The sequence below is a fragment of the Echinops telfairi genome, unplaced genomic scaffold (genome assembly GCF_000313985.2).
Source record: "Echinops telfairi isolate 266 unplaced genomic scaffold, ASM31398v2 ScPeMD7_7469;HRSCAF=8507_1, whole genome shotgun sequence".
Taxonomy (NCBI): Eukaryota; Metazoa; Chordata; class Mammalia; order Afrosoricida; family Tenrecidae; genus Echinops; species Echinops telfairi.
In genome coordinates, this window is record NW_022111373.1 from 149508454 (window position 1) to 149518389 (window position 9936).

General features: G+C 55.6%; 1 protein-coding gene across 2 annotated transcripts; it reads left to right on the forward strand.

Moving 5' to 3' along the window:
- Positions 1 to 308: 308 nt before the first annotated feature.
- On the forward strand, positions 309 to 9880 carry LOC123521097. Of its 2 annotated transcripts, none has more exons than XR_006679582.1 (4): positions 309 to 471; positions 2059 to 2151; positions 9151 to 9367; positions 9641 to 9880. XR_006679582.1 is itself a non-coding variant. In XM_045285170.1 (4 exons), the coding sequence occupies exons 1-3, from the start codon at positions 977 to 979 to the stop codon at positions 9334 to 9336; spliced, it is 1239 nt and encodes a 412-aa protein (XP_045141105.1). In that variant the 5' UTR covers positions 825 to 976; the 3' UTR covers positions 9337 to 9367; positions 9641 to 9880. The 2 variants fall into 2 exon arrangements, 1 of the variants encoding a protein (XP_045141105.1); XM_045285170.1 differs by lacking the exon at positions 309 to 471 and adding an exon at positions 825 to 2019 and having other exon boundaries at positions 2142 to 2151.
- The last annotated feature ends 56 nt before the right edge of the window (positions 9881 to 9936 follow it).

The following is a 9936-nucleotide window of genomic DNA, read 5'->3' on the forward strand; positions in this document are numbered from 1 at the left end:
CGCCCCCGCCGCCCTCCCGCGCGGGCGCTGAACCCCAGAGGGGCAGCGAGGACAGTCCGCGGCGGTCTCCGCTCCTTGGAGATCGCTCTCTGTGCCGCGGGGCCGGCGTCAAGGCTTCGGGGCCCCAGCGAGGACCTGCTACAATGCCACAGGGCGGCTGCCGCTCCCACCTCCCGCCCGCCCTCCCAGCCAGCAGGAGGGCCGCGGACACTGCCCTTCTGCACCACCACCCCCGGGGCGCTCAATCCCCCCGCCCCCCACCCCCCCAAATCACCGCGCGTGTTTACTAGTTTGTCGTCTGACTCCAGCTGTCCAGCCAGGGCACAGCAGGTAGTGCACGGAGCTATCCAGGTGGACAGGTGCATGGATGGATGGAGAGATGACCAAGATGGGCAGATGGATGGACAAGTGGATGGGTGATGGATGGACAGACAGCTGGAGGGAGGGATAGGTGCATGGACAGACGGATGGGTAAGTGGATGGGTGATGGTTGGGTGGAGGGTAGGGTGGAGCAGGGGAGGGCACTGGCCTGGGGTTGACGACTTCAGAAGCCAAGTGTGGGGGAGGGGGTGTCAGCCCAGGAGGGAGGCAGGGAGGTGGGTGCGCTGATCCTGGGCTGAACCTGCAGTCTGGGAGTCACTAGGCTTTTGGGAGGGGAAACCACAGCCCCAAGGAGAGCTGAGATGTGAGAAAGGTCAGACCTCTGGGCCAGGGGGGGACAGGCGGGGGCAGAGCACATTTAAACACCTGGAGAGTGGAGGCAGGAGGAGGCTCGGAGGCCTGGGCACTCTCCCGTCTATCCCCTGCAGCCAACTCAGCCCATGAGGTCAGACACAGGGATGGACCCAGAACCAAGCTCCTGGGGATTGCTGGGGATCCTGGACTTGCTGCTGGCCCTCTGCTCCACGCTCCTCTGTGCCACACCTGCACAAACCTGCTATATGCATGGCCACATCTGTCATACAGCTGTTCACGCATGTTCACATACTTGTCACACACCTGTCTGTACCTGTATACACTTGTCACTCACCTGTCCACATCTATTCATGCCTATCCTGTACCTGCCCATGCATGCCCACACTTGACCATGAATGTACACATCTGTCCATCTCTGTCTACCTTGTTTATACCTGTCCACCCACTCTTTATTTGCCCACACCCGCTCTCATCTGCCCACGTATATCCACAGGTGTCCACTCCTGCCTACCCCTGTCCATCCCTGTCCACATTCTTCACTCCCGTCTCCACCTCTTCACCTCTGTTCACCCTGCCCACCTCTAGCCACACCTTTGCACATCTCTCCACACCTGCTCTTCTGTCCACAGCTAGCGACACCTGCCCAGGCCTGTCCACCCACCCATACCTGCTCATGTCTGCCCACTCTCATCTATGCCTGACCAGGCCTATTCCTACCTGCCCAGACCTGTCCTGCCTTCCTGCCAGGGTCCACACGTCTATGTATATCCACACCTGGAGATGCATGTGCACACCTGTCCACACTGGTTCACACCTGTCCATATCTATCTATATCATCGACACATGCCCATGCCTGGTCATACCTGTCTACGCATGTCTACAGTGTCCATGCATAGTCACAGCTGGCCACACCATGCCCCTTCACCTCTGTCCACACCTGTCCACCTTTATTCACATCTGCTCACTCTGTCCATGCTTGTCTCCACCTGTCTCCACCGAGCTACAATTGTCCACACCTGCTCGTGCCTGCTTCTTGCCTCTACCAGCCCAGGCTGTTTACACTTGTCTCCTCACACACCTTCCCGGCTCCGCTCCAGAGACCCTCCTGGAAGGGGGGCTCTCCACAATCCCTCAGCCTCCCCTGCCCATGGAGAGCTGTTCCCCATCTCCCCTCTGCATTCTTCGGTGTGTCCCAGGTCAACCGGGTTTTCTCCAAGACACAGGTCTGCACGGTGTTCATGTTCCGATTGCACCGGCGTCAGATAGACCAGTTTGCCGCAAGCCGGCATCTCCAGCGGCAGTGCCCAGCACTGAGTGTGGCAGGTTTGTGCGGCCTTAGCACGTGCTTCCTTCCTGCTGCAGTGGGCCTTCCACCCTGTGTGCAAAGAAGAGAGAAAAGCACTACTGACGTCTGTGTTTTTCTTTTGCAATCTGCCACCTGACAGGATCCCAACGGTATTGTCCAAATGGTGTTTTTCCAGTCTGACCTCTTGGGTTTTGCGTGGACTCTTGTTGCCTATAAATAAGGACGACTTTGTCTCTCTCTCTCTCTCTCTCTCTCTCTCTCTCCACTGCATTCACCTCTTCAGTCGACTCCTCTCCCGAGGGCTGCTTGTGTCTGGGTGTTCTAAAGATTCCAGGGCTCTATAACGATGGTATCTGGTGGCCAAGGTTGAGTAGGAGAGGGAAGGGAGAAGTTACTGTTTATGAGCCCGGGATCTCTGTGTGTGTGTGTAGGGGCGGGGGGCGGGGGGAGGGGTGTTGGGAATAGACATGGAGAATATGATTAATATCATATATGTGGATCACATGTATATGTGGATCACATGTACAAAACTCTTTCTTTCTAACGTGGAGTTAGTGAATCGGCTCTGCTGCTCCAGGGCACAGACTCTTTTAAAAATTCTTTTTTTTATTAATCATTTTATTTGGATGGGGCCTCTTACAAAGTTTATGACAATCCATCATTCAACCATATTAAGCACCCTTGTACTTATGTTGTCATCAACATTTCCAAAATATATTCTCTCTACTTGAGCCCTTGGTATCAGCTCCTCTTTTTCCTCCTCCCTCTCCCACCCTCCCACCCTAGTGAATCCTTGACCAATTACATATTATTGTTGTTATTTCGTGTCTTACACTGTCTGTTGTCTCCCTTCACCCACCTTTCTGTTATTCGACCCCCTGGGGTGGGCTATATATCCAACCTTATGATGGGTTCCCCATTTCTCTCCTTCCCTCCCCCCACCAGTCCCCCACCCTCATGACATCACTACGCCCACTGCTGTTCCCGAGGGTCTTATCTGTCCTGAATTCCATGTGGCAAGAGGTCTTGTCTGTACCAATGTGTGTACTATGGTCTACCCGGATTTGTAAGGTAGAACTTGGTGATGGTAGTGGGGAGGAGGAAGCATCCGAGAACTAGAGGAATGTTGGGTGTTCCGTAAGTACTATACTACCCTATACTATACTATACTATATTATACTATACCCTGGTTGAATTGTCCCTTCCTTGTGGCCCTTCTTTGAGGGGATTCCAATTCCCCACAGATGGGCTTTGGGTCTCCATTCCAACCCCCCTTGTTCGCATCGATATAATTGTTTGTTTTGGATCTTTTGATACCTGATACCTGATCCTGTCGACACCTCATGATCACACAGGCTGGTGTGCTTCTTCCATGTGGGTTCATTTGCTTCCCTGCTAGATGGCTGCTTGTTTGACTTCAAGCCTTTAAGACCCTAGATGCTATATCTTTTGATAGTCGGGCACCATCCACTTTCTTCACCACACTTGCTTAGGCACCCATGTTGTCTTCAGTGATCGATCATGTTGCGAAGGTGAGTATCAAAGAGTGCCAGGTTATCAGAACAGAGCGTTCTTGTGTTTAGGGAGACCTTGAGTAGAGGCCCAAAGTGTGTCTGCTATCTTAATTACTTACCATATAAATGTATGTACATTGACCTCTATTCCTTTCATTATAAATTAATATATTTACATGTAAACATACGTATAGCTATACCTCTATAAATAGCTTTTGGCTCCTACTTCTTTTCTCTATTTATTTTCATCTTCCTCCTGTCCCACTATCATGCTCACCCCCCACTCAGCTCTGAATAATTCCTCTTGGACGCATTGCACTTGATCAAACCCCACCAGACCTCCTTGCAGGGCACAAACTCTTGCTAGAGGTACCACTCTCTCTGCATCTTTTCATAAGAAGTTGGATTAGGGACCACCCTCCTCGGGTCTTCACGAGAAGACGAGGTAAAGCATCACATTGGATGCTGCAAAGGCCTGGAGTCAGAAGCCCGGAGGGAAGGACGTGCTCAGCCTATCTTCAGCTGAAAGAAGCTTGAAGAAAAACACAAGCCTAGATCTCATTTCAGCATCGGCGGTGTAGTGGGCACGCCCTGGGCTGCTGAACTGCAGGCTCTGCAGTTGGAAACCGCCAGCCGCTCCTCCAGAGAAAGCTGAGGCTTTCTGTTCCCACAACGATGTCAGACTTGGAAACCTGCAGGGTGTTTACTCTGTCCTATAGGGTCGCTATGAGTCAGAGTCTACTTGAATGTTGACCGATGCAGTAAGCATCGAGACACAGTGGAAACAACATACAGAGTCACTACCAGAAAACCCTAGTCCACATTCAACCACTTCAAGAAGCGAAAGTACCGTACGGAGGAAGAAATCCAAACTGCACAGAAGGCATCCGCCAAAAAACCAAACTCCAGGAGTTGATGGAATTCCAATGGTGATGTTGCCACAAGCGGATGAAGCACTGGAAGCCCTCACTCGTCTGGAAGAGATTCCTGCATGTGCCCATTCCCAGGGAAGGTGACCCCACAGAATGCAGACATTATTGAACAATATCGCGACTGTCACCTGTGAGTAAATGTTTATGGAAGACCCTTCACCAGTGGTTGCAGCAGTACATCGACAGGGCGCTGGCAGAGATCCAAACAGCATGCAGCAGAGGACACGAAACAGGGGGAATCCTTTCTGGTAGAAGCCGAGCAGAGCAGAAGGAGGTTTACATGTGTTTCGCTGGCTCCTGCCAAGGCATTTGACCGTGTGGCACCTAACTGTGGGTGTGCCTGGAGGAGACTGGGAATTCCAGGCACTTCACTGCGCTCACGTGGGACTTGCACACGGAACAAGAGGCAGTTGTGCAAAGAGAACAAGGGAATACTGCACGGCTTACAGTCAGGGAATGTTGCGTCAGGGTTGAATTCCCTCACCACACTTGTTCCGTCTGTCTGCTGAGCAACTCATCAGAGACACAGGCTTTATGGAGAAGAGCGTGGCGTCTGGCTCAGAGAAAAGCTTATTGATAGCCTGTGATGTGGAGATGACCAACCTTGCTTGCTGGAAGTGAGGCTACTTGAAGCACTTGTTGATGAAGATCAAGGATTGATGAAGACCTGGTGTGGAACCCAAACCTCACTCCTGGCCATCACCTGGACACCTGCTCCCAGCAGCCCTAAAGGGAAAAGTGGAACTGCCCTCGGAGTTCCCTAGACGGTAAGCATTTACGGGAGTAGAACACCCCCTCTTTCTCTCGAGGACCAGTTGGTGCTTTTGAACCCCTGACCTTGTGGTTAGCAGCCCAATATGTAACCTGATAGGCCAGCAAAGCTCCATGTAAGGAAAACCCCAGAAGCTTCGCCCCTGGACCAACAGACAACATCATGATACGCAGAGAAAGTCTCCTGAGTTCAGCTGCTTGGGCCCACGACCAGTGCTTACAGACGCAGCCATGGAGAAACCCAGCGGTGTCGGCGTTGGCGGGGCTGGTGCCCAGAACGCCCTAGAGTGCGGAAGAGCAAAGATGTTGTGTTGAGGACCGTGGTGCGCCGGCCTCAGCCTGGCGTGCTCAGTCGCCTCACATGCGTGTGAAAGTTGGACGCTGACCGAGGAGGACAGGAGAAGAAGCTGGGCTTGAATGAGGATGCTGGCGGAGAATACTGAGAGGGCCCGGACTGCCCAGAGCACAGACAAGTCTGTCTGGGAGGACAGCCAGCCAGAATACCACTTGCAGGCACGGATGGTGAGACTTTGTCTCGGGTGCTTTGGACGGGTTGTCAGGAGAGACCAGTCCCTGGAGAAGGACATCGTGCTTGGTACAGTGGGTCAGTGATGAAAAGGAAGGCCCTCCAGGAGATGGATGGGCACCGTGGTGCAACTGGGAGCTTCCACGGAGCAACAGTGAGGTGGTGTTGTCCCTACCAGTGAGGACCATGGGCTTGAAGGCACCCAACGACAACCACTCTGGGGAGACCTCGGCCATGGCATTGCTCGTTCTCAGATGCAGAAAACCCTCCTGTCTACAAATATGCTCACATTCACAGGTGCGGGGCTTGGACATGAAGCATCTCTTTCGGGGGGCCTGTTGCAGCCCACCGTGCCAGCTCTGTGAGACCTCTGGGTGAGGTGGCTGTGTCCTGGCTGGGCTGGGGTGCTGTGCAGACACCCCACCAAGGCAGCAGCTGTTGAGCCCCCCTTTCCTCCCTGGCTGCAGGGGCCCGGTGATGAGCTGGGACTCAGGGAGTTTGTGGAACCTGGGGTGAGGGGCATGGGGCGTGGCTTCAGGACTTGGATCCAGGACAGAGCCCTGTGTTTGTCCGAGGGTGGGTGGGAGTCAGGAGAAGCCCCCAGGGGCCCCCACAGAACCTGGGAAGACCCATGCTCATGGTGAGGCTGGGACAGATGGCCACCTGCTCCATCACTGCCCCTGGACGGGATGATACACAGGCTGTGGGGGAGCAGGGCCGGAATGTGCCATGGGGGACAGGGAGGGCCAGGAGCCCCAGGGATGGGTCAGGTGGCAGGCCCCTGATCAGGGCCCTGGTGGGCGAGCCTGAGGTTGGGGGCATGGGGGGCTGCTGCAGATGAGGTGGGGAGGGGATCGCAGGGGCCAGATGGGAAATCCAGGTCCTCAGATCTCCCAATTCCATTGCTGCAACTTGGGGTCCCCAAATTCAGACCCTCAAACCCTGAGCATGGCTGTCACTCACTGCCTCCCCACCAGCCTTTTGTCTGCTAGCTCCTCCCCTCCCCAGTGCAATGGAAACTTGGACCGCTTGATTCTGCATGCTTTGGCCAGCGGCCGGCTTCCTGGAGAGGGTCTGGTGTCTGGGGCTGGCTCCCAGCCTGCTGCAATGTGTGTGTGGGAGGGGCTGGTGGCCAGGCGGAAGTGTCACCTGAGGGGCCCTTAGGCTTTCAGGCACTGTGGTTTGGGTTGGGAGTGGATGAGGGGTGCTGTGAGCTAGGTGCAGGCTGAGCCCACCGTGGGGTCCAGCTGGGGCCCAGGGCCACACTAGGCCGCTCACCAAGGCTGGACCGCCCTGCTCTCTCAATGTGAGGAGTCCCTCCCCAGGTCCATTCCCACCCTCCCACCCCTACCCCCAGACACACATTTGCTGCCCCCTCCTGCTCAGTGTGCCCAGCTCCTGGCCCTCCACCGCCAGGCCAGGGGCACGGGAGCCACAGCCTGGGCACCCCCTCCCACCTGCAGTGTGCCCCTTGGCCCTGACATTGGGCACAGGTTCTGAGTCCAGTCTGTCCCCCATTTCCTGAAGGAGCATGGGGCTTGCAGGACTGGGGGCGAGGGGTAGGGGCCTGCTGGGCAGTATTCGGGCACACGGTGGATGTAGATGGGAAAGTATCAGCTGCCTGAGGAAAGTGGCATCCAGGTGGCATGTCTCCCTGCGGGGCCTAGTCACCTCACCAAGAGGGCTAGCAGTCAGCGGGGAGGGGGGGCGTGGCGCACCTGGCTGAGGGCCACCCCACAGTCCTCCCAGCATGCCTCCTTCTGGAAGGTCTGCTGCTGCCCCTGCCCCCCTGCCCCTGCTGACTCTCGCCCTGGGGGCTCTAGAGAAGGCAGCCTGGTCCTCAGCCGTTCACAGCAGGCAGGGCAGCACGACCAGTGGTCAGCACCGTGGCTGAGAGAGGACCTGGGTGAGCTGAGCTCAGGTGGGGGACAGAGACAAGGGGTTCACCCCAAAGGCTCTGGGTCCCTTCATTGACTGGTGGCCCCTCACTTGGATGTGGGGGCTGCATCACGGTGGGAGTCACAGGTGGCCACCTGGTCTCCCCACAACTGGTGCCCAGGCCATCAGGCGGGAGACCCTAGGTTATCTGGGAGGAGTCTCCTCCGGCCACCCCTTCCCTCTGCTCCAAGGCAGCCTGTACCCCAAGAGCCGCCCAGTCCTGGTCCCTGCAGTTCAAATCCCAGGGTCAGCTGGACCCACGTGGGGGCCGTGAAAGGGTCCCAGGGCCTGCCCGATGCTGTGAGGGCCCCTGTAGCTGCAGGGCCTCCAGGCAGAGCTGTGCCCATGATGGAGGGCACAGTCTAAGGGCCGCCCCGAGGCAACCAGGCTGTGAATTCACACAAGCTCACTGCAGGAAGCGGCTGCTTTCAGTCTGACAGATGAGCACGGGGATGGGGGGGTGGGGGTTAGCGCAGCATCCTGGTCCAGTCGTTGCCACGGAACCTGTCCACAGGGCAGTGAGGACGAGGGCCCATGTCCCATGGGAGGTGGGGCTCCAAGACACGACAGCCCCTTACCTGGAAGGCTCCCACCCCTCCTTGTGCAGGCTACATGTGCACGCGCGCGCGCGCGCACACACACACACACACACACACACACTATCATGACCCCAGTGCTGCCTCTCACTGCGGGCCAGGCGGCGCATGCGCACAGATGCAGGTAAGAGAGAGCGCCCACGACACACGGAATCCAGGCACAGGAATGGGAACAGGGATACCAGGAGGGCAGGGGACGGTGTGGGGAGTGGAGGAGAGGAAGAGGAACTGATCGCAACGATTGTCACATAACCACACCCCCCTCCTGGGGATGAACAATAGGAACCATGGGCAAAGGGAGACAGTCATCAGGTGTAAGATATGAAAATAATAATAATTTATAGTTTATCAAGGGGTCACGCAGGTGGTGGGGGAGGGGAACAGGCACTGATACGAAGGGTTCAGATACAAAGTAAATGTCTAGAAAAAAATATTGGCAAAACATGTACAAATATGCTTGATACAATTGATGCATGGATTATTATAAGAGCTGTAAGAGCCCCCAATTAAATGATCTTTTAATTTTAAAAATTTAAAAAGAGAGGTCTTGTGCAGCAGATGTACCCAACGCAGTGCGTCATTTGATCTCTTGACTGCTGTCTCCAGGACTTGGATCCAAGCAGGATCAGACCCTTGGCCATTCCAACCTGCTCCCCACTTCATCGTGATGCTCCCTATTGGTCCCCCTTTGGGAGCAGGGAGCTAAAGGGTTTGTGAAAACTTGCCGGAACAGAGCAGGAGCCGAGAGAGCAAGCTGGCACGCTGACTCTCAAAATGAGGGATGCGCCCTTCATTCTGGGGGTCCTTCCAGCCCTGGCTTGACACTGATCCTGGGCCTTCTAAGCCAACCAGTCCTGGGTGTCTACCCTAGGGTCCAAGTTCTCAGTGGCCATGTCAACCAGTGTCAGAGCCAGGAGAGAAGCGGAGGATGCGGCTGGTGCTGAAAGAGGCCAAAGGGCTGGCGAGTGGAGCTGCCTGCACCCTCACAGTCAGCAACTGTGGGCTAATGCTGTGCTCATTGTCCTCCTCCCAGAAGGCAGACAGCGTCTGGCACTGATGCTACCACACCGCAACTGACACACAGACAGGTGGATCGATGGGTGGATGAACAGATGGGAGAGTGGGTGGATGGATCGGTGGGTGAATGAATGGATAGGTTGGGTGGATAAATGGGTAGATAAATGGGGGGATGGGTGAATGGGTGGGTAGATGGATTGATGGGTGGAGGGGTAGATGGGTGGGTGGATGGAGGGGTGGAGGGGTAGATGGGTGGATGGATGGAGGGGTGGAGGGGTGGGGGAAGTGAGGGACTGAGGTGCTCATGATGTCTTTTTCATGAGATGTTCTGGGTATGATCACAGAATGAGGCGGCCGGTTTTCGACCTCACCAGAGTTCTTCTTGGAAAAACAAGAGACTTTACAAAAACAGGTGAAATCATCCTAGTTACATGTGTGCATGGTTGTCAACACTTGCATTTGAACATTAACTTTGCAGAAAGACTTTCAAAAGCCAATTCTGTTTTGCATTCACCGCTCACTGCTCCGACCTCTGGTCACTCTGCCTGGGGTGGCTCTGCTGGGGTGGCTCTGCCTGGGGTGGCTCTGCTGGGGTGGCTCTGCCTGGGGTGGCTCTGCCTGGGGTGGCTCTGCAGGGGTG

Excerpts from the sequence above, each read along its gene's own strand:
- LOC123521097 (XM_045285170.1), top strand. The coding sequence starts at position 977 with ATGTTCACATACTTGTCACACACCTGTCTGTACCTGTATACACTTGTC.